We start from the raw sequence: 25,666 nt of genomic DNA, 5'->3' as shown, positions 1-25,666 counted from the left end.
AAAAGTTAAAAACACTATAAAACAGTCTTAAGGGGGAAGAAAGTCACTTGACCAAAAATTTCGCATATTAAGTTTAGAGTTCAGACGTTAAAATACTAGTCCTAAATATTAACTTTTTATTCTTATTAACATGGTGACAATATCAAATCCAAAGGCAATACTTCACAGCTTCACATGTACATAAGTAATAAAATCTATTATAAAATCCATTGTATAAGAATATACATACATAGTTTACACCTCCTCGAATTCTAAATACTAGTTCACTTTAACTAGGATATTCCTCTCAAATTCACATTGTGATCCACCTGACCCTTCAGCTTGAAATAAATGCTCCTGGGTTTCCTCTGCTCCAAGCCTTATCAACACCAGTGATCACTTCCCATTGTAGAGTCTCACTTTAGAAAGAGCATTCTAAAGCAGCTATATGTACACAGTGGGAAAAGAACACTGTCAGGAGTTTATACAAAAATTTTAACGTAAAATCTTGTGATTTATACATCAGATATTTCCCTTGAAAATCATATCTGCTTGGGAGGGAAAAATATTTCATTGGTTAAAAATAGAAAACTTAGCTCTGGAAAAATGCTTTCGAATATATAAATCTTTCAATAAGATAATTAAAAACTATAAATGTGATATAATAAATATAAAAAATTAATCCCAGCAGTTTTAGTAGCACTTAAGTATTTTGTCCTCTAAAAGTCTGTTTTAAAAGAACAACACAAAAATTAAGTATTAAAACTAATCAAAAAGTACTTTTTCTACACAATAATCATCATAACACTATAAGCAACATTTCTGTCCTAATGTTCAGCAACTAGAATACATTTCAGCATATCACATACCATGAAGTAGGTAAGCTTAGATGTTTAAAGCCAAAGAAAACAGCAAATTATGCTAATTTCAGCAATGAACAGTGTAAGAGGGGGAAAATATTACAAGATAAATCCAACTTCAGTAAAGACCTCAAAGGACTCCCCCTTTAGATATATCTTTAAATATGTAAGTCCTACAGATTTTCCATATTATTCTTGCTATCATTAATACTTGTATGAAACATTGCTCCATGTCTGGAATCCGTTAATATCTATTTCAATTTGTTTATAGATTTTAAATTCTTACAACATAAGAATTTAGCCTTACCAGTTTGAATTTCTAGTAATATAGCCTTTTGCTGAATAAATTTAATAATTATGCATTATTTGAAAGCTGATGCATCCTGTACTTTTGAAAATTAAAAGAAAGGGAGGAAAGATGAGGAAGTAATCAAAAAGATGCAAGAGGGAGAAAGAAACATAAGGATTTAAACACGGAAGAGGGTCCAATCAATTCCAAGTTTCTCATACTGCAAATAGTTGGTTCCATACAAAACTAGAACCCAATCCAACATTTTTTTAAATTATGTAATGAAAACTACATCAGAGCAATACATCTCTTTAACGCAAGTAAAATCTTGTATTATAGGGCTGGGGTGTGGCTCAAGTGGAGCACCTGCCCAGTAAGTACGAGGTTCTGAGCTCAAGCCTCAGTACCATGAAAAAAAAAAACCACACACTACTAATTCACATAAAAATGTGTGGACAAGTGCTACCTATGTACATACCTGTGTATTCATCAAAGCCTTTAAACATTGTATGACCTTGTGTTGATTCTTCTTTATAATTTTTTCTTGGCTATATAAAGAATAAAAGATATCATTATAGGAATTATAACTGGACATCCAAATGTAAACTGAAAATAATTAATACTTACATCTTCCCACTAATCAGTTTTTCCAAAATGTCTAGTAATAATCCAAGTCCCTCATGTCCAAAACTTTCCACCCAACTGAAAAACAGACCAAAAGGTAACCAGTTATACATTAAGTCAGTATTGTAGCAGTAGAATTGTCATGAAAATGCTATATAAACATAAGTATTTTATACTTGTGATCTTAACCATGATATAAGAATAACACCGAATATAATGACTTCCATGATTCATAATCTTAGTAGTGGAAAAGGGAGCAAAGATGGAATGAACCAGTGGTGTGCTACACTCAGCTTATTCTGGCTTATAAGAGCTAACGGTACCCATCACTTCCATTTTCCATGTTCACTGACATTCATGGCAGCACAAGTAAGTATTTATATTTTTTAAAAATTGGCAAAATTGTCCAAACAGTTTCACCCACTCACCTACCTAGATCTGACTTATAAGACATTTATAATCACACATCTAAATAAGTCTTCAGTTTCAACTAATCCAAAGTGCAGGAAGTGAGCAAAGGAGTGAAGACTATAGTGGGAAGATTTAGGCTGATGAACAGAAAAAGATTACTCACAAAAATTAATCAACATAATGACAACAGATGCTTTTGGAGAAATTTCCAAAACTATGAAAATGCATCTTTATAAAATGTTACAAGTTTCCTAAGCTTCAAAATTCACTGGCATTGAAAAAAAACATTTTTAAATAAATACTTCGCCCAGACTGAATTACACCTATTTCATAAATCCAGTGATGTAATTGTAGTGTTTAGGGAATCAGGACATCATAATCCTTTGATTATAGAAAAACTATCTTGGTAGAAATGAATACTTATGTCAGTGGTGATTTGGAAACATAGACAATATAATGGCAGTAACATCTCAAAAATGAGAGCAAGAAAGAGACACAATAAGATTTCTATATATTTCAATGTATATATTTCTTTTTATACATGATTACATATCCGATTTATATAGATAGGTATGTGTGTGGTGTTTCAACAGTAAGATGCCAAAAACTTTCAAGAAATAATCAAAAATGAGGCATCATGAAGAATAAAAACAAGTTTAAGTCACATGTCAGAAAATACTACCACTTTCAAACTTACAATGTAACATTTCCAATGAAAACAAAAGTAAAACCTGTAGTAATCAGAACAGCATGACATTGGCACAGAGGCAGACACACAGTTCCATGGGACACACAAAAAAAAAAACCTAGAAATAAACATACACATCTACAACCAACTGATTTCACACAAAGGTGCTAAGAAAAAGCACTGGAGCAAAAAACAGTTATTTCAATAATGATGCTAGAAAACCTGGCATCATTCTAGCCATGTGTAGAATGAAACTAGACCCTTACTCCCATGAGTTGAAATCATTGGCTCCAAATGATTAAAAACTTAAATGTAAAATCAAAACTATTAAACTACTAGAAGACAACATGTCTTTAAGACACTGGAATGGGCAAAGATTTTTTTGGAGAAGAACCAAAAGGTACAGGATACAAAAGTAAAAATAAACAAATGGGATTACAGCTAAACTAAAAGGTTACTGCACAGCAAATTAAACAATCACCAGAGTAAAAAGACAATCTAAAGACTAGAGGAAAATATTTGGAACGTATACATTTGAAAAGTGGCTAATAACCAGAATAAAGAACACCCAAAACTCAATAGCAAAAACAAATGACCAATAGACCTAAATAGACATTTCTCAAAAGAAAACATATGACTGCCCAACAGGTATCTGAAAAAAATATATATCACTAACAGTAAGGGAAATGTAAGTCAAAACCAAAATTCTTGTGCCAGTAAGAATAGCTATTATCAAAAAGATAAAAAATATGTTCCGGCAAGAATGTAGAAAAGGAAAACTCTTGCACACTGTCAGTGGGAATGTAAATAAATATGGCCCTCATGGAAGACAGAATGTAGGCTCCTAAAACACTTAAAAATAGAACTATATGATCCAGCAATTCCACTACCAGTTATTTATTCAAAGAAAGTTAAATCAGTATGTCAAAAAGAAGTATGCAGTTCCATGTTAGTTGGAACACTATTCAAAATGACCAAGCTATGGAAACAACCTGTGTGTCCAGAACTGATGAATGGGAAGAAAATGTGGCATATACACACAATGGAATACAACTTCACATTTTAAAAAAAGCAGGAAATCCTGGCATTTGGGATAGCAGGAATCGAACTGGAGATCCACACAGAGCAAAGCAATTACCACATGAACACATTATATGCATAATTTAGAAAAGTTGATCTCGTCAAAGTTGAAAAGATAAAAGTGATTATGAGTGGTTGTGAAGAGTAGGGTGAAGGGAGGGACAGAGAAAAGTTGATCAATGGGTATTAGGCCACATTACATAAGAGCAAGAAGTTCTGGCGTGCGATTGTACAACAGAGTGACATTACATAACTGATACCAGTTATGTAATGTACATCTCAAAAAGCCAGAAGAAAGGATTTTGAATATTTGTGCCATAAAATGATAAATGTTTGAGGAGATAGATATGCTTGACCTGATTTAATCATCATGGAATGTATATATATATCAAAACTCACAAAGTATACCCCATTATATGTGCAATATTTATATTGCTATATATGAGTTTAAAAATAAATTGAAGGTCAAAATACAAATCTTCCCATGTAAACTGGCAGACTCCTGTCAGGCTGTTTTTATGCATTTCTTTTCTGTCCAATAAAAGCCATGGAATAACTAACAAGCCTGCACATGAAAAATAAAGACACTTCCCAGACTGAACATGGCTATTATGGCTAAGGTGAGGAAGCCGTTAAGTAGAAATTGGTGGTTTCTAACCAAGTTGCTACTCTAAATGTGAAGAGTTTACTCTCCACTATCAGCAACAGACAGATTACCTGTAGGCATTTCAAAACTTGCTTTCATGTTTCATGAAAATACCTATAGCATTTGCTTAACTGTTTGCCTTGTTGACATCCTATTCTGTATTTATTCTTATTTCACATGCTGCCAGGAAGCTTGAAATCCAACATGTGAGGAGTAATCTGAGTTTCACTTGGCTGGTATTGAGATGTGTGAAGAGCCTGCCTTCATCAGACCCTCTTGTGTTAGTTCTTCCCAGTGGGCCGTCAATATTTTGTTGGAAGTGAATTTTCAATCATCTCTATATTTAAAAGGATGCCCATAAAGAGACTCTAAAACTAATATGAATGATTTACGATTACTCATACTGCTCTCACATTCAATCCCTGCCTTGAATAAAGTTACTATTCACAAAACTGCCTTTACAAACATAATCAAAGTGATTTTAAATTATGTTAATATAATAAAAAGACTTTGTTGCACTCAATATGCTTATGTTGTGACCCAGTATAAAATTTAAGAAGCATCCCAGTCAGTGTTAATTGGTAAGTCCTCCAATATGAGTAATTAATAACAAAATATAGCTATTTAAAATATACCACCACCACGGGTGCTATGCTCCTTTACCTAGCTGCCTGCTATTTTCTTTCCTTTTAACAGGAACAAATGCACATCTCTTGCCAGGGCAAGTCACTGGTGAGACCCAAGAGTCTCCTCTTCCAGGGTGTCTGGAACCCATCACCTTTCACCTTTCACCAGACCTACTACTCCTCCTAAAACTTGCGGGTCCCTGGGCAAAGCAACTCTCTGATGAAACAACACTCCCCCCCACACACACAAAAAAAAATCAGGAAATGGTGGCACACCAATTTCATTAAACAAATACTACTGGAATTATAAGCACTGATAGGCCCCAACACAATAATGCTAAGAGCTTTCAATACTCCATTTCTGCCAATAGGTCATCAAGATCAAAAAAAAAAAAAAATCAACAAAGAAAATTCAGAATTAACACTATAGACCACAAGGACTTGACAGACATCTACAGAATAATATTTCATCTAGCAGCTGCAAAATACACGTTTCTCAGGAGCCCATAGAACTTTTCCCAAAACATCATATTTTAGCACATAAGGTAAGTCTTAACAAATATTAGAAAACTGAAATAACTCCCTATATTCTATCAGACCACAATGGAACAAAACTAGAAATCAACACCAAAAGAAACTACGGACAATGTTCAAGCATGTGGATATTGGACAATACACTGCTGTATAGCCAGAGGGTGAATGAAGAAATAGGGGGGAGGTGGACAGAATCAAAATGTTTCTATAAAATAATAAAAATGAAAACACAACTTACCAGAACCTTTAAGATACAGCAGAGGCAGGGCTAAGATTAACTTTATAGCTATAAGCACCTACCTCAAAAAAAGAAAAAGATCTCAAATAAATAACCCAATGATGCATCTCAAACTCAGAAAACTAAGAACAAGCCCAACCCCAAATCATAGGAAGGGAAAAGACTCAAATCAATAAAATTAAAGATGAAAAAGGGGATACCACACCAATGATCAACAAAATCCACAGGATTATTAGGTAATACTTCAATAATTTATATTCCAATAAATTGGAAAATCTATTAGAAATGGATACACTTCTAGGAGCATTTGAACTGTCAAAATTGAATCAAGATGATATAAACATATATGTAATAAGGAAATTAAAGAAGTAATAAAGACTCTTCCAAATAGAAAGAGCCCAGGACCAGATGGACTCACTGCCAAATTCCACTAGACCTTTGAGAAACTACTACTAATCCTCCTCAGATTATTTCACAAATAGAAAGGAAAAGAACACTGCTTAATTCATTCTATGAAGCCAGTATTACCCTCATACCAAAACTGGGTAATTAAATAAAAAAAAGAAAATATAGATTAACTTATTTGATGAACATAGAGGCAAAAAGTCTCACTAAAATACTTGCAAACCAAATTCTACAACATACTAAAATATCATACATTATGATCAAGTTGGTTTCATTCCAGAGATGCAAGGATAGTTTAATATACATAAATCAATAAATATAATTCAGCACATAAACAAAATGGCAGAAATCACATGGTCATCTCAATAAATTCAGAAACCGTCTCATCAAGATTCAACCTACTTTCACAATAAAAGCTCTGAAGAAACAATGAATAGAAAGAAGGCACTTCAACATAGTAAATGCTACATATGACATACCTATAGCCAACATCATACTCAATGGGGAAAAATTGAAATTATTTCCTCTAAAATCAGGAAGAAAACAAAGGTGTCCACTCTCCCCACTCACATCCAATATAGTACTGGAATTCCTAGCTAGGGCATAAGACAATGTGCAATATAAACACAATGGAGTATACAGAAGAATAAAATTGCACTATTTGCAGGAAAATGGATGGGACTGCAGATCATCATATTGAGTGAAATAAGCCAAGCTCAAAAAGCCAAATATCATATGATTTCACTCATGTGCAGTGTCTAGGTCTAAAATGATAAAAATAACAGTAATAATGGGACTTACGTACAAAAGTGGCACTGTCAGCTGGGAGACAGATTAGCCAAAGGGAAGGAAGGGAAATGGGGATAAAGAGGCTTAAAGTAAATTATATATACATACCGAGATAGCATAATGAAGCCGTAAAATATTGCTTATAACCAAGGAGGAGGGGAGATGGGTGATTAAGGGAACAATCACTCAATATACACTGTTTATATCTATGGTTTTTCCACATTTATGAAAAAGAGGCATTATGCCAAATCGCTTTGTACTGCAATCCTTTAATTCATTGTGGGAATTAATTTCTTGACAATAATAAAATTGGAAAGGTAGTAAATGCTATAATTCAGTATCATAAAATATCATACAACAGTAGTTTGGACTTGCAAATTTTTAAATCTTATGTTGTTACCATGTTCATGTACATTTAACCTGATCATAAATACACTGAATGGTGGAACGGGTGTAGGGAGAGCAGACTAAGACTCTTGATAACCAAAGAAACAATGCAATATTTAAACATAAAAATAAAACTGATGAAAGTACTTATTAAAAAAGTAGTATTAAAACACAAATTAAACATGCATAAAAAGTTTCCCTGTTTTCTCAACAATTCGCAAGGCTGACACCTTATTGTATTAAGAAGTTGACCTTCACAAGTCCATCCTTTCAAGTGTTTTACTCCAATGCCTACTATTTCTCCCACTATTATTTTTAAGGATGGGGACACAAATATCACTTCATTTCTTCTAGAAAGATGTTGAAGTTAAAAAGTGATATTGAGTATGCAGGTGTGCAGTCTTGACAGAGGTTTATTGAAATCCATAGCTTTCCACAAAAGTGAAAATTTTCTCATCGGTGTAAGAAACAACCTGAAAAAGATTATCAACTAATCTATAAATGATCAATCCTCAAGCAACAAAGCCTACATTCTTTGTTCTGTGCCTCTCAGCATAGTGCTGTCAGGTATTACATGGTTTAACTATAAACTTCATTCATAGATGAATGAGCACTCTATAAATGTTTCTTCTCTAGAATAGAAATGACAGATCACTATGACATTTGTATTGGAAAATTTTGCTTTAAGATAGCAAAAAATAGTGTGCTAGGTGTTCAATTAATCCACCTTTTAAAATTCTATAACAAGAAATATCAAACTCTTCTAATTGCTTTAAGGAAAACTAAATATCTTACCTAGAAGGAGTCTCAATGTAGGGGAAAAGAAGAAAGGAAGAGGTAATAGAGTTTTTATAGAGAGCAAAGGGAGACAAGGAGAAAGGAAAAGTAAGAGCAATTCTCTGGAATTACAATGTTCAAACATCCTTCAATTTTTCAAAAGCAGTTTAGGCTCTGAAATGCAGTTATTGCTTCTAGAGACACAGGATTAAATTAAAAGAATGTAAAGTGCTTTCTGACATCTTGTTGGTTTCAAGAAACAAACATAGCCAGTCACCTCAATGAGCAATTGAGACCACACTATCTCAGCACACTCAAGTATGTTTCCAATAGAATGGCCCTCCACCCTTTGTTTTGTTTAAGGTTATTACCTCTCTTCTTTGATGTACATTTAGAAAGAAAAAGACAAATGCATCACAGATTGTCACAACTGGAATAAACCCACCAGACTACAGAGGCAGCTTTCCTAATAAAAATTACTTCAGGACAGAACTATTTCCTATTTGACCCAGCACTGGGATAGATTAAGCACTCTATAAAGTGCTAACCATCCTAAAGGTTTAGAATGAAAGTAAATCCCCTTCAGTTGATATACATATAGGACATATAGAGAGAGGTTAAGGACACTTAGAAGTAGCATCTAGATGCCCTGGTACCTAGAGTTGTGCCCTTACTTTACCAATGTAGAAAGACACAAGATGATAAAGTCTTTGCAGCAATACTGAGCCTGTCTCAAACTTTGCTTGAAACATCAATTCTGATTTCAGAACAGTATTTATCCATACTAAACCAAGGATGATGAATGTGGAGTCCTGTCCTACACTGCACTTTAGGACTTGATTGACTGCTACTCAAAGGGTGATGCTTCATTACTACTAACCTCAAATATTCATTAACAAAGTCATTGAGCCTTTTCTAAAGTCTTACGGTGTGCTTGCTCCTGTACTGGGTATTAGAAATACAGAAAGAAATAAAATATGTTCTCTGCCCTTGAAGGGATCACAGACTGGTGGTTGAAACAAATGTTGAACAGAATTATTTCCATAATATAGTAAGTGCTATAATCATGATACTAAGGGAACAGAAAGTACAATATCTCTCTGGGGACTTCAAAGCAGCTGATGTTTGCCATGAGTACTGAAGGTTAAGGTCATAGAAAGGAGGACAGGTTTCGAAGCAGGAGAAATAACACTTTTGTAAATACTCCAATGTAACCCCAGCCAGCACAATTAAAAAATAAAACATTAACAGATTATCAAAAAATAAAACCAAACAGGTAGATAATGGCTTGACCTTGAAAAACCATATATATAATGGCATGGACAAGAAGAAATCCAAGCACTAGGCATGTGGGCCTACTGGTACACACATGGGGACAGTAATAATCCCTACCTGTCCCCAGGAGATATGAGTATATTACCTCCTACAGCAAAGGGAGAAATAAGGTTACTAATCAGATAACCTTTAAATAAAGAGGTTATCCATTAAATAAAGAGATATCACACTTGGGTCTAACCAAATTACATGCTCTTAAAAGTTGTGCTTCAGCTGAATTAAAAAAAAAAAATGGAGGAGGATTCCAAGATGGCGGCTAGAGGGAAGAAGCAGAAAGCAAGCTTCCTGTAGTGAAATCTTGGAGAGATGCTGGAGACACATTTTGCAGGCATAATCACTGAGAAGAATCATAACTTTGACCCATCCACACCTCCAGGAAGGGCAGAGAATCTCCACTTCACATTAAATGGAGAAACCAGGAGGGCCCCGGGGCCGCCAGTGGCTGGCGCCCACATGACATGGGAAGACGCGGACCAGGTGAGCTTCACGGTACGCAGTACTCCCACAAACAAGCCTGGGCCAGAGCAGCATAGCCCCCTGGACAGACAAACGTCCACCCGGGAAAAAAAGAGAAACTGAGTAATAAGCAATAAGAGCAATAAAGACACAAGGGAAAGAGGGTGGGGTGCACTGAGCGCCGAAGATTTGGGGAAGGGAACCCTTCCCGTGACTGTAAATAAACAAGCCAGCCTGGCCAGAGAGCCTCTGGCGGGAGCGGGGGCGCTGCCCAGCAACCACGAGCGGGAAAGCTGGTGACAGTGGCGGAGGGAGGAAAACTCCACAGGAGAGGAGGGAAGACCCACTTCCCACGGGAACTGTAAACAAACATAGCAGCTGGCAGGAGCAGCAGCACCAACCAGTAATCAGGGGCAGGAAAGTTTGTGAAAGTGGCAGTGGGAGGAAAACTGCACATAAGAGGGGGGAAGACCAACCTCCCACATGAACTGTAAATAAACACTCAGGCCTGACAACGTGGGTGCAGTGTCACTTTTCCCAGTGTGCTTGGAAAGGGGAATGCTTGTAGCAGAGGCTCACGCACAGGAGAAATCTGAGTAAACACAACCTGCAGGGCCAGGTGAGTGCTAAGCTCACCCGTGAGATCTGCATAAATAACACCTCCAGCAACAGCAAGCTGACAGCAGCGAGCAGGCAGGCCACAGCTGCAGATACCATTCTCAGAACTGTCTCCAGACTCTTTTTTTCCTTTGTCTCCCTACCTTTGATGAGAGAACAACCGAATTACACCGACAAGCTGAAAAACTTACTGAAACTGTATTGCATTTGAACTTGGGACACTTGGTGAGGTTTTTTTTGTACGTGTTTGTGTAGTTTGTTTCTCCTTTGATGACACAACTAAAGAACAACATCTGAGGCACCATCTCCAGGATTGGAGACTGACACGGACACTCAAACTATTAAGATTGAAACTTCATTGCATTTGAACTTGGAGGTTTTTTGGTTTTTTTTGGTTTTTCGAGGTTTTATTAATTTTCTATTTTTTCATTTTATTTTAATACATTTTTATATATAGATTTTTCTATCATTTACTTATTTCTTTTTATTCTTATCTTTATTTTTTTTATTTTTGATTTTCAATTATCTCTCTGTTTCTCTAATGCCTGTTCAGCTTACTGTCAATTAGTACACTAAAGCTCCCAGTTTATACCTTTGAAACCTTCTTATCTGATACATTGTTCTGTTTTCTCCTTCCAGTCTGTGTATTTGTTTTTCCCATTTCTTTAACTTCTTGCTTTCGATCTCAGCTCACCCTTCCATTCTAAATATTACCACTGTTATTACAAGCTAGAAAATACTTAATTGCACACAATACAGGGACAGTAACAACACCAAAGAAAATGACGGGAAGACAGAAAAAACAGGGAAACCAGTTTCCCCACAGCAAAAAATTAGTACAGGAACCAGAGGGGAATGAAGAAAACAGATACTCAGATCCAGACTCCAAAAAATGAAGATAAACTATGCCAAAGAACCCAATGAAGCCCAGAAGAATAATTTAAAAGAAGACATACTACAGGTACTCAATGAGAATTTTATAGAGATGATACTGGATAGGGTCAACCAAAATGTACATGAGACACTCAAGAAATTCCAAGACAACAAAAATAGAGAATTTGAAAAAGCAAAAGAAGAAATAAAGGAAACCATAGAAGCACTGCATAAACACCAAAGTGAAAGAGAGAACATGATGAATAAAAAGATAAATGAACTCAGGGCAAAAATAGACAACATTAAACAGGAAACCAGCCAGAATATGGAAAACTTCAGAAAAAAGAACAAAACAGAACTGCAAAACAAAACAGAAGGCCAATCCAGCAAAATAGAACAAACAGAAGACAGAATCTCAGAACTTGAAGATGAAATGGTAATTAAAGGAAAAATCGAAGAACTATTAATTAAACAACTCAAGACCTGTGAAAAGAAAATGTAAGAACTCACCAACTCCATCAAAACACCAAACTTGAGAATCATTGGCATCGAAGAAGGAGAAGAGGTGCAAGCGAACGGAATGCATAATATATTTAACAAAATAATAACGGAAAATTTCCCAAATCTAGAGAAAGATATTCCCATACAGATGCAAGAGGCCTCCAGGACACCAAACAGACCAGATCAAAATAGAACTACCCCACGAAATATCATCATTAAAACAACAAGTTCAGAAACTAAGGAAACAATATTGAAGGCTGTAAGAGAGAAAAAACAAATAACATACAAAGGTAAACCCATCAAAATCACAGCAAAATTCTCAACAGAAACATTAAAAGGAAGAAGAGCGTGGGGTGAGATCTTCCAGGCACTGAATGAAAATAACTTCAACCCCAGGATACTCTACCCAGCAAAACTATCATTCAAAATAGATGGAGCAATAAAAGTCTTCCATGATAAGCAGAAACTAAAACAATATGTGACCACAAAGCCACCACTACAAAGGATTCTTCAAGGGATTCTGCACACAGAAAGTGAAACCCAACTTAACCATGAAAAGACAGGCAGCACCAAACCACAGGAAAAGAAAAAGCAAGACACTAGAGAGTAACCTCAACTTAGGTACACACAATCAAACCTTCAAACAACTAAGACAACTAAATGACAGGAGTCACCACATACCTATCAGTACTAACGCTTAACGTTAACGGACTTAATCACCCATCAAAAGTACCGCTTGACGAAATGTATTAAAAAGGAAGATCCAACAATTTGTTGGTTACAAGAGGCCCATCTCACCGACAGAAATAAGCATAGGCTAAGGATGAAAGGCTGGAAGAAGATTTACCAAGCCAATGGCCCCCGAAAACAGGCAGGAGTAGCAATACTTATCTCTGACAAAGTAGACTTCAAACCTACATTGATCAAACAAGATAAAGAAGGACATTCCATACTAATAAAAGGGGAAATAGACCAAAAGGAAATAATAATTATCAACCTGTATGCACCCAATGTCAATGCACCCAATTTGATCAAACATACCCTGAAAGACCTAAAAGCGTATATAAACGCCAACAGAGTGGTTGTGGGAGACTTTAACACCCCATTTTCCTCAATACATAGGTCATCCAAACACAAAATCAATAAAGAAATCCAAGATCTAAAATATGCAATAGATGAAATGGACCTAGTTGATGTCTACAGAATATTTCATCCAACTTCTACACAATATACATTCTTCTCAGCAGCCCATGGAACCTTCTCCAAAATAGATCACATCCTAGGGCACAAAGCAAGTCTCAGCAAATATAAAAAAACAGAAATTATACCATGCATACTATCTGATCACAATGCAGTAAAAGTAGAACTCAACAACAAAAGTAAAGACAAAAAACATGCAAACAGCTGGAAACTAAATAAATCATTACTTAATGAAGAATGGATCATTGATGAAATATAAGAGGAAATTAAAAAGTTCCTGGAAGTCAATGAAAATGAAAACACAACCTACCGGAACCTATGGGACACAGCAAAGGCAGTCCTGAGAGGAAAGTTTATAGCCATGAGTGCATATATTTAAAAGACTGAAAGATGCCAAATCAATGACCTAATGATACATCTCAAATTCCTAGAAAAACAAGAACAAGCAAATCCCAAAACATATAGAAGGAGAGAAATAATAAAAATAAGAGCTGAAGTCAACGAAATAGAAACCAAAACAACCATGCAAAGAATTAATGAAACAAAAAATTGGTTCTTTGAAAAAATAAACAAGGTCGATAGACCTCTGGCAAACCTGACTAAAATGAGGAGAGAAAAAACCCAAATTACTAGAATGAAGAATGCAAAAGGGGAGATAACAACAAACACCATGGAAATCCAGGAAATCATCAGAGACTACTTTGAGAACCTATATTCAAATTAATTTGAAAATCTTAAAGAAATGGACAGATTTCTACATACATATGACCATCCAAAACTGAACCAAGAGGAAATTAATCACCTGAATAGATCTATAACATAAAATGAAATTGAAGCAGCAATCAAGAGTCTCCCCAAAAAGAAAAGTCCAGGACCTGATGGATTCTCTGCTGAATTCTATCAGACCTTTAAAGAAGAACTGATACCAACCCTCCTTACATTGTTCCACAAAATACAAAGGGAAGGAAAACTGCCAAACACATTTTATGAAGCCAGTATTACACTTATCCCAAAACCAGGCAAAGACACCTCCAAAAAGGAGAACTATAGGCCAATCTCCTTAATGAACATTGAGGCAAATATCCTCAACAAAATAATGGCAAACCAAATTCAACAACACGTCAAAAAGATTATTCACCACGACCAAGCAGGCTTCATCCAAGGGATTCAGGGGTGGTTCAACATACGAAAATCACATTAACAGAAGCAAAGACAAAAACCACTTGATCATCTCAATAGATGCAGAAAAAGCCTTTGATAAAATCCAACACCATTTCATGATAAAAGCTCTAAGAAAACTAGGAATAGAAGGAAAGTACCTCAACATTATAAAAGCTATATATGACAAACCTACAGCCAGCATTATACTTAACAGAGAAAAACTGAAACCCTTCCCTCTAAAATCAGGAACCAGACGAGGATGCCCACTATCTCCACTCCTATTCAACATAGTACTGGAATTCCTAGCCAGAGCAATTAGGCAAGAAGAAGGAATAAAAGGAATACAAATAGGTAAAGAAACTGTCAAAATATCCCTATTTGCAGACGACATGATCCTATACTTTAAAGACCCAAAAAACTCTACTCAGAAGCTTCTAGACATCATCAATAGCTATAGCAAGGTAGCAGGATATAAAATCAACATAGAAAAATCATTAGCATTTCTATACACTAACAATGAGCAAACGGAAAAAGAATGTATGAAAACAATTCCATTTATAATAGGCTCAAAAAAAATCAAATACCTAGGTGTAAACCTAACAAAAGATGTGAAAGACCTCTACAAGGAAAACTATACACTTCTGAAGAAAGAGATTGAGGAAGACTATAGAAAGTGGAGAGATCTCCCATGCTCATGTATAGGTAGAATCAACATAGTAAAAATGTCAATACTCCCAAAAGTAATCTACATGTTTAATGCAATTCCCATCAAAATTCCAATGACATTCATTAAAGAGATTGAAAAATCTACTGTTAAATTTATATGGAAACACAAGAGGCCATGAATAGCCAAGGCAATACTCAGTCAAAAGAACAATGCAGGAGGTATCACAATACCTGACTTCAAACTATATTACAAAGCAATAACAATAAAAACAGCATGGTACTGGCACAAAAACAGACATGAAGACCAGTGGAACAGAATAGAGGACCCAGATATGAGGCCACACAACTATAACAAACTTGTCTTTGACAAAGGAGCTAAAAATACACGATGGAGAAACAACAGCCTCTTCACCAAAAACTGCTGGGCAAACTGGTTAGCAGTCTGCAAAAAACTGAAACTAGATCCATGTATATCACCCTATACCAAGATTAACTCAAAATGGATCAAGGATCTTAATATCAGACCACAAACTCTAAAGTTGATACAGGAAAGAGTAGGAAATACTCTGGAGTTAGTAGGTATAGGTAAGAACTTTCTCAACGAAACTCCAGCAGCACAGCAACTAAGAGATAGCATAGATAAATGGGACCTCATAAAACTAAAAAGCTTCTGTTCATCAAAAGAAATGGTCTCTAAACTGAAGAGAACACCCAAAGAGTGGGAGAAAATATTTGCCAACTATACATCAGACAAAGGACTGATAACCAGAATACATAGGGAACTTAAAAAACTAAATTCTCCCAAAATTAATGAACCAATAAAGAAATGGGCAAGTGAACTAAACAGAACTTTCTCAAAACAAGAAATTCAAATGGCCAAAAAACACATGAAAAAATGCTCACCATCTCTAGCAATAAAGGAAATGCAAATTAAAACCACACTAAGATTTCACCTCACCCCTGTTAGAATAGCCATCATTAGCAACACCACCAGCAACAGGTGTTGGCGAGGATGCTGGGAAAATGGAATCCTCTTACACTGCTGGTGGGAATGTAAGCTAGTACAACCACTCTGGAAAAAAATGTGGAGGCTACTTAAAAAGCTGGACATTGATCTACCATTTGATCCAGCAATACCACTCTTGGGGATATACCCAAAAGACTGTGACACAGGTTACTCCAGAGGCACCTGCACACCCATGTTTATTGCGGCACTATTCACAATAGCCAAGGTAGAGAAACAGCCAAGATGCCCCAGCACTGACAAATGGATTAAGAAAATGTGGTATCTATACACAATGGAATTTTATGCAGCCATGAAGAAGAACGAAATGTTATCATTCGCTGGTAAATGGATGGAATTGGAGAACATCATTCTGAGTGAGGTTAGCCTGGCCCAAAAGACCAAAAATCGTATGTTCTCCCTCATATGTGGACATTAGATCAAGGGCAAACACAACAAGGGGATTGGACTTTGAGCACATGATAAAAGCGAGAGCACACAAGGGAGGGGTGAGGATAGGTAAGACACCTAAAAAACTAGCTAGCATTTGTTGCCCTTAACGCAGAGAAACTAAAGCAGATACCTTAAAAGCAACTGAGGCCAATAGGAAAAGGGGACCAGGAACTAGAGAAAAGGTGAGATCAAAAAGAATTATCCTAGAAGGTAACACACACACAGGAAATTAATGTGAGTCAACTCCCTGTATAGCTATCCTTATCTCAACCAGCAAAAACGCTTGTTCCTTCCTATTATGGCTTATACTCTCTCTACAACAAAATTAGACATAAGGGCAAAATAGTTTCTGCTGGGTATTGAGGGGGTGGGGGGGAGAGGGAGGGGGCGGAGTGGGGGGGAGAGGGAGGGGGCGGAGTGGGTGGTAAGGGAGGGGGTGGGGGCAGGGGGGAGAAATGACCCAAGCCTTGTATGCACATATGATTAATAAAAAAAACAAAAAAAAGAAGCTATTTGTGAGGAGATATAAGTTTTATTTGCTATAAACCTAATGTAGTCAGCAAAAAAATCCAGTTCTATGAGTCATCGTGAGTGGTGACCATAAGCACGTTGTGAATAAAAATACCTCTACTTCAAAAAAAAAAAAAAAGGAAAAAGATTTGAAAAATGAAAGGGACTCCACCTGCTAGCTTTGAAGATGGAAGAAGAGCTACCAAAGAATGCAGGTGGAGTTTATAAACTAGAAATTGTCCTCAACTGACAGATACAAAGGAAATGGCAATCTCGAACCCACAACTGCAAGGAATTGGTATTATACACAATGCAAAAGAATGAACAAATGGAAATGAGTCTAATTCATAAACGTGGTATGTCACTCCACTTATTTGGATATTACTTTATTTCTTTCATCATTATTTTGTAGTTTTCAGTATAAATGTCCTATATCAGAATTTGTTAGAATTATAATTTTTGAGATATTGCAAATGTTGTTTTCTTCATTTTGTTTTCCACAACATCGCTGCTAATACATAGAAATAAAATTAATTTTTTTATGTTTATCTTGAATCTTTCAACTTTGTTGAACTCCTTGATGTTTTAGGAGTTCTTGGTGGCTTTTTAGTAATTCTCTGTGTAAATAATACCATCTTCAAAAAGGGACTGCTTTATCACTTTATTTTTCATTTGTATGCTTTCATTTTCTTTTTTTATCTTAATGCTCTGGCCAGGCATCCAGCAACCTGTTGAGTAAGAGTGGTGAGAATAAACACCATTGTCTCGTTCTTAATCTTCAGATGAAAGCATTTTATTAATACTAGTATTAGCTATGAACTTTTGTCCTTAACTCTGTAAGTTAAGAAAAGGTCCCCTCAATAGGAAGGTATTACTTTCACTAATAACACTACTTTCCTAAGAGTGTCACAACAAATCACCATGAAGTGGTTCAAAGGAATATACTCACTTATATTTAGGAAGGATCCAAGGCCAAATTCAAGATGTCATCAAGGTGGTGCTCCTTGTAAGATGCTTTCTCAGCATCTGATGACCCTTGGTGTTCCTGTGCCTCCATCATCACATGGAACTCTTTTGTCATTCTGCTCTTCTTATAATGACACAAGTCACATTGGATCAAGTGCCCACCCTACTACTCCCTTATGCTCTTATTAATCACAATGAATTGACTCTATTTGTCAACAAGGCCTCATTCTGGGGTTGGGGAAGAAGAGACAGACAGAATTTAAACATATCTTTTGTGAACACAAGTAAACTCAAAAACCCTCTATTCCTATTTTTCTTAGTTAATATGCCAGTATGTATTGACTTTTATCTAATGGTTTTTTAAGTCAATCTTTGGATCGTATAACTGTTCTCCTTGTCAGTATAGTACATTACCTAGAGATTTTTGTTTCTATATTCATAATGGACATTGGTTTGTAAATTTGGACTTTATTTTCATTGTTTCATTTCAGCACTGTATTTGTCTGGTTTAACTATCAGGTAGTACCAGTTTCATAATGTTGAGTCATTAAGTGATCATCTATTTCATGAAAGAAAATGTATAGAATTGGTACTAATACTTTTACTACTAAGCAATTTACATTCAGTGATATCATCTGTATGTGAAGGCTTGGAGGGGGCAGATTTTTAAATTAGAAACTGCATTTCCTTATCAGTGACAGAACCATCTCATTTTTTTCTTTCTTTCTTTCCTTTTTTTTTTTGTAGTGCTAAGGAATGAACAGAATTTTCTGTTTTATATTGGGTGCCTACTAGTAGGTAATGCTTGTACAAGAATTCGTATACTTCATCTAAACTGATCAATTTGTGTGTTTAAAGCTGTTCAAAATTGTACTTGGTCATCTTCTGTTATTCTAATGAAATCCTTGAGGCTGGGAGCTTTATAAAGGAATAGGGTCTATTTGGCTACAGTTGTGGAGGCTAAAAGTCCAAGCCCTATACATTCAGTCTATGGTGAGGGCCCAATGACAGATGGTGTCACAATGGTAGGAGTACTTGTGACATTAGAAAAGGAGAGATCACATGATTATGAGAGGATGTGAGAATTAGTCATTTGTCTACTCTTAATAATGTTACTACAGGCTTATAAATTTTATTATTTTACACAAGATCTTCATTTTATCACTTTATTATTTCTGTTTTCAATTTAATTAATTTCTGTTCTCAGCTTAATCATTTCCTTCCTGCTACTTCCTTTTAGGTTGTTTTCTTTTTTCTCCCCTGCCCCTGCACAGCACTGGGAGACTCTTGAGTTAGCAAGTATTATTGATTTGAGCCTTTCCTCTTTTCTAAAATGTCTAATGCTAGAAATTTCCCTCTGAGAATTCCTTTGGCTGTATCCGACAAATATTGAAATGTTGTATTTTTATTAAGTTTGGTGTATATTTTATTTCCCTTGAAACTTCTTTGACATATACATTGTTAAAAAGAGTACTGTTTAGTTTCCAGTCATTTGGGAATTTTCTTGCTGTCTTTCGCATACTGATTTCTAGCTTGAGATCTCTGTGGTGGTCTTAATTTGATGAGCTTTGCTTTGCAACATGGGAAATGGTTTATCTAGATTTTGATCTTTGGGCATATTAAAAGAATCAGTATGACGAGTCTACTGCTGGGTTGAGAGTACTATAAGTATCTACTGTGTTCTTTTGCTTCAAAGTGTTGAGTTCTCCTACATCTTGGCACGTTTACTGTCAGTTTTTCACAAAAAATCTTTCATTTTCCACATCTATTTAATCCTTCTCCCCTTTCTCCTTCATTATCTTATAATACCCTAACAAAACAAGGAAAAAAGAAAATGAAGCGATCCAAACCCAATAAAGAGCATAAAAATAGGATTATAATCAATGATGTGACATTAACAACATATCCTACACAATTTTTGTGCATCTCATTTGATTCCCAGATTTGTGGAAGCAATTATCACAGAAACACCCTCAGAGTCATGTGGTAATTCGTTCTTAGAACAATTCACTAGGCATGGATTCTGGCTTTTTATTTTAATATCTAATATTCACTAGTTGCTCCACGTGGCCTCAACCTTGGGATCATTTTTGGGTCATTTAACAAATTGAGATTGCTCTGACCTATCTGTAGCTAAGGAGCAGCTGACACCAAAGATCTTAATTCTCCTTGTCACCTTTCTTTTTTGTGCATTCAACTACTAACACATCTGCACAGAACAGGTCTTTCTGAATCATCTTACTCAGAGCTCTAGGCTTTGCTACCAATGCCTCAAGGATTGATCATAACTGAGTTATTCATAACTTTTATGGCCTGCCAACCTTTTTCAAATGGAGCAGCTTCACCTTAATGAAGCAGGAGGATAGGCCAGGTAAGACTATTTTTCTCACACACACACAAAAACAGGTTTTACGCTGAATAGAATTTAAGAATCATTATTCTAATTAATCTACATTAGTATTTATTTGTATTTTCCAACTTCGAATGGGCCCTCAATACAGCTTATAAGTGAGCATCAGGAACACCTTAATCTGCCCAGAATCCAGGAGAGGTAGGGGGTGAGGAAAGGTAGGGGGTGGGGGAGAGGGGGCAAGAGGGAGAGGTGGCCTAAACAATGTATGCATATATGAATAAATGTAAAAACAATAAAATTTTAAAAATGAACACAAAGCTCTTACGTGTTCAACTGCCAAGCTCCTGAAGGAAAACAGTAGCATTTTACTATTTGAATTATTTGCTTCCTAGACTATCCCACTTGCTTTGGTCAACATAGTTTCCCACTGTCATTGGAATTGGTTTTCTTGTATAATAGTCACTTCTAACTGCTTTCAAGACTTTATTCTGTGCTTTGTCAAAATTGCTCCAACATTTTTATGATGGCTTCTTTGAAGATTCTTGTTAATGATCCTAAGGTCTCCATCATCTATTGTCTTTATTCCATTCAAATGAGATTGACCTGCATCTTTGTATGAGAGTTCATAGTGAAACCTTGCATTTTTAAATACAAGATTGAATCTTATTTATACTTCTTATTTGAACCAGCTTCCTGTGATTTACATAATTCTAGAAAAAGAAGAGAAAGTACCTCAACTACCAGATGGGAACAGAAGTCTAAGCTCTCTACTTTGCCACCACTGGGTGGGAGTTTAGGCTTCCAACTTTGTTGTATTGATGGTGTACAAGGGGACAGAATCACAGTTTCTTCAATGGAATTTTTCAGCCACAAGGTATATACTGTCAAAGTTTTCTGTCTCACACTCTGCACCTTTAAAGGTCCTTTGTTTTAAAACAGCAAGCATTTGCCAGGAATTCTTTCGTTTGTGCACATTGACATATTAGGTTTCTGACTTCACCTCCAAATACAACAAAAGGTAAACCTAGAAAGCTCACCACTATGTTGTTCCTTTGATTTCAAGGTTTCTGGCCTGTCTGCTTTATTTTATATATAATGTCCAGGGTTTTCAGTTGTGTTTAGCAGACAAAAATAGGAAAAAGAATATTCACTCCATCTGCCAGAAATACAAGTCTCAACTGTCCACTGCTGAAATGTTAGAACAGGCAAAGCACTGGAGAAAAAGATGTAGCAGTGGTAAGATGAGACGCAAGTAAACCCAATATTTAAAAAAAAAAAAAAAATCATGAGCCAGGCACTGTGCTCTTGTCTGTTATCCCAATTACTCAGACGGCAGAACTGAGGAAGACAGCAATTCAAGACCACCCCAGGCAGAAAGTTCTTGAGACCCCATGTCAGCCAATAGCTGGGCATGGTGGTGCACACCTGTCATCCCAGCCTTTGTAGGGAGCATAAATAGGAAGATCACAGTCCATGCAGGCCTTGCAAAAAGCAAGACCCTACCCCAAAAGTAAAGCAAAAAATGCTGGAGACATTGCTTAAGTAGTAGAATGGCTAGCACGTATGAGGCTGTGAGTTCAAACCCCAGCACCACCATAATGAAAAAGAAAGCATTATAAGGAATTAATTGCTAAAATGAAGTCAAATAAGGGCTAAAAGAAACCACAAAGAAACAAATGCTGGTGTAGTTTATAAATCTATGGGAATAAATCCATGAATGCAAAAGAATTAAAGGAGAAAAACAGCAGTAAAAATAAAATAAACACTACAAGGAATGGGTGAAATCTGAAGGAAAAGAGACCAGTAAAAATTAAAGTAGTACATAAACAGTATGACCAAAGTAGGCAAACCAGGAAGGTGGCTATGTAACCTAGCCAAGAGCTAGAGACAAATCCCTAGTAAGTAGAAACTATACCCACAACCCTGAAATGGGTATTAAGATTTAAAAGCAGAGAGGGTTTAAAAGGCATTTCTGACTCTTATTAAAAATGTGGTTTTGTTCACATATAGGAAATGTGTACAGGTATTTGTAAGTACAGAAACACATTCATAATCATCCTTGACCTAGTCAGCTCACTCGATTACCTGTTTTTTATTCTGTGTGAAGCATTTACTAATGCTGTCAGCAACGAGGAACACTGAAGGCTAATGCTCTACTCACTAATACATCCATATGCTCTGCACCCACCAATAATCAGTTGGGTTTGTTTCCAAATTTGTTCTTGGCAATTGTTCTAATTATTGTAATTATGCAATATTAAGTCTTATAAACAGATAATACAACACCAGGAAGAGAGTTGCTGTTTCTATGAAACGCCTACGGCTTTGGAAAAGTTAAAAAATATATATCACTTTTTATGTTGAAAAAGAAGGGGATGTGGGCACAACTGTAAATTAATGGGAGGTAGTACAAAAAACTTTTTTTAAAGAATAATCCTATACTCAGACTACTCTGTAAGAGCCTCAAAGTTCCTGTTCCACATTAAACCACCAATACCAGGAAGACAATACACAACGAGTGTACCTTCTGCAATAGCATACTTATCTACTCCAAGATAAGTTCTAGATTCCACAAAATGTCAAGAGAAAGAAGGTTTTAATTTTTAAAATATTTAAAGTAAATCTCATTTATTTTATGATTCCATATTTAACCAACTCTTTCAAATAACAAATAGCATTAGATAAGAGGGCTGACTTCCTTTGTAGACATACACACACACATACTCTCACTGCCCCCCACACACACAAAGTTGGTGTCTTAAACAGGTATTATGTATTTTCTTCATTTTATTTTTGTATATTATATTTATTTTCCTATAGTGAACTTATATATTCACAATAAAAATATTTTACTTACTCAAAATAATAATCTTAGATGAGTATCTAGGGAAACACAAATATACTTTGCTAAAATCAATATAAGAAGCTTCTTCAAAGGTGAAAAACATACCACTACACATGTGACAAACTAACAAATTCGTACCTTAAACTTAGAAGGTCAGCTTTAATACTATGTAATATCCAGAGCCAATTTACTGTCCTCTGTCAGAGTAATATATCACCAGTGTTGAATATAATTATAGCTTATGTTAAGCTTTCATTTTCACCTACCCTTAGCAAGCTGACTAAATATTTTAAATGAACAGTTCTGGGGTGGGGTATACAAAGCAATTAGCAGACCCTATAGGGCAAAATAAATGCACGCCCCCATAAAATATGATGGTCCATCCAGAAAAATTTACACTAAACTACAGACCCAGACAAAGAAATCAGAACAAGCTTTAAAATATAATCTTTAACTTATATTTTGGAAATTTTTTTGAAAAAATTATTTATTTAAAAGTAGCCACATATTCCCATGTTTAACACTGGATGAAATCGTTGATAGCAAATTTAGTAGCTTCTTCTCATCTCTGTTTACCAATAAAACATTCAAAGGAATAAAACATCTAGAGATAGCATTCCAAATAAAGTAAAAAGAAAATCAGATTAATAAGAGTGATAAAGCACAAGAAACAAGAGCTTTTGATCATCAAATGAAAAGACAGTAAGAGAACTATGATCTAAAATAACATTACCACATGCTCATAAAAACGTAAGTCCACTATTTAAAGAAACACTGTATGAAAGGAAATACTCAGCTTGAAACATAACATAAGTAGGTTTCTAGGTATCAAAAAGCATTAGATCATAAACACACTAACTGAATTATTCATTTTATAGACTAATTTGACAACCAACATATAGGGAAAAGAAATTATGATCACATTTCAAACAGTGCATTATCTGTTCCCATTCAAACTACTTGCCCCTTCTGCCACACACAATCAGATCAGTTCTAATTAGCAAGTCATTACCTCCCCTTGATCATATAAATTTCATTGTTACCATTCCTACTTTTGTGCCTTCACTCATGTTGCTCCTCTCCATAGAACTACCTCCTAAGTAACAACTGAATCAATTTTACCTTTCAAGAACCAATTTGACTTTCCTTCTTTGAATTCTAATTATACCATCTCCATTTGCTTGTGGAGTTCCATTCACTCAACCCCAGACATACTACTGTAAGTGCCCAGTTTCTTGGGTCTCAGTTTCATCACACGCCTGGTCATGGTTAGTGCCTCTTAAGACACTTGTTCACTCAATTTCCTTACTTCAGCCTGGCTTTTACCACCCAGACTACCCTAAATTTACTTTTCCCAAAAGTCAATAACCCTCCTCTTGCCAATTCTGACTGTTTTATCATATCCCACCTCTTACCCATGTTCTGTGTGATTTGCCACTCCCTTATTTTGAAATTCTCTTCCTTTCTTTGGTTCTAGAAACAACCCTTCTGAGTTCTCCTCCTCCCTCACCAACTAGGTCTCAATTTGTTGTTCTGGCTCTTCCTTCTTTTCTAGATTATGTCTTTCTTAACACTTTCTGGAACTCAGAGATTTCTCTGAATACCTTCTGAATCTCCCTACCTCCACACAGCTGGCCTGCCCTGAGATCTCATCCATTCTCAGAGTTTTATACACATAGCTAGCTGTTTGCTAAATTTCTTAAACTATGTAGCTCTCAGATATATCAAATGTAACATATTTTGGTTTTTTGTTGTTTTGGGGATCAAACACAGAGCCTCACACAAGATAGGCAAGTTGTCTACCACTGAGCTACACCCCTAATTACTCAAACTTAACATGTTTAAAGGGGATATTTTATTTTCTTCTTCAAAATGCATTACACCAGCCAGATGTGGTGGCACATAGCTGTAATCCCAGCTGAGCAGAAGGATTACAGTTCAAGGCCACCCTGGCTAAGCCAGGCTGGTAAAATAAAACATCAAGCCAGTAACAATCACCATCTTCCTCCATTCCAGTTAATGACATTACTTTCTACCTATTTGCTCAAACCAAAAAGCTATGCAACATTCTTTATTCCTTCTTTTCCTTCTCACCTTACATCAAATCTTTCAACCTCCAATTTGTCTGCAAAATCGACCCATCCCTCATCTCACCACCCCTGCAACCCTAATCTGAGTCACGGTTGTCACTTTCTGTGACTACTGCTAGAGCTTCCTCTCATTTCCCTTACTCTCCCCTCTCTCCAACCCCTTCTCTCCACAGCCAGCAGGAGGGATTCTTTTTAAAAGTTAAGTCTGAATATCTCATCTCCTGCTTAAAATTCCTCAACAGCATTCTATCTACTTAAAATCAAAACCCAATTTCCCTTTAAGGTCTCTCATGACCTAGATGA

At 35.9% G+C, this 25,666-nt stretch overlaps 1 protein-coding gene across 5 annotated transcripts in view; it reads right to left on the bottom strand.

Annotated features, from left to right (window-relative positions):
• The window catches only part of Diaph3 (diaphanous related formin 3), a 492,745-nt gene that overhangs the window by 333,366 nt on the left and 133,713 nt on the right, over positions 1-25,666 (bottom strand). For all 5 annotated transcript variants that reach the window (XR_012436212.1, XM_074043284.1, XM_074043286.1 and 2 more), the window contains 2 exons: positions 1,756-1,830; positions 1,607-1,676 (listed from right to left, as the gene is read on the bottom strand). Coding sequence is in view for 4 of the 5 variants with exons in the window: in XM_074043284.1 (XP_073899385.1) it covers positions 1,607-1,676; positions 1,756-1,830 (145 nt within the window). In the remaining variant the exon portion in view is untranslated. The remainder of the gene's footprint in view (positions 1-1,606; positions 1,677-1,755; positions 1,831-25,666) is intronic.

Source organism: Castor canadensis, chromosome 10, assembly GCF_047511655.1.
Source record: "Castor canadensis chromosome 10, mCasCan1.hap1v2, whole genome shotgun sequence".
In the NCBI taxonomy this organism is placed as follows: Eukaryota; Metazoa; Chordata; class Mammalia; order Rodentia; family Castoridae; genus Castor; species Castor canadensis.
The sequence above is the reverse complement of the archived record's forward strand: the minus strand, read 5'-3'. Positions and strand labels throughout refer to the sequence as shown.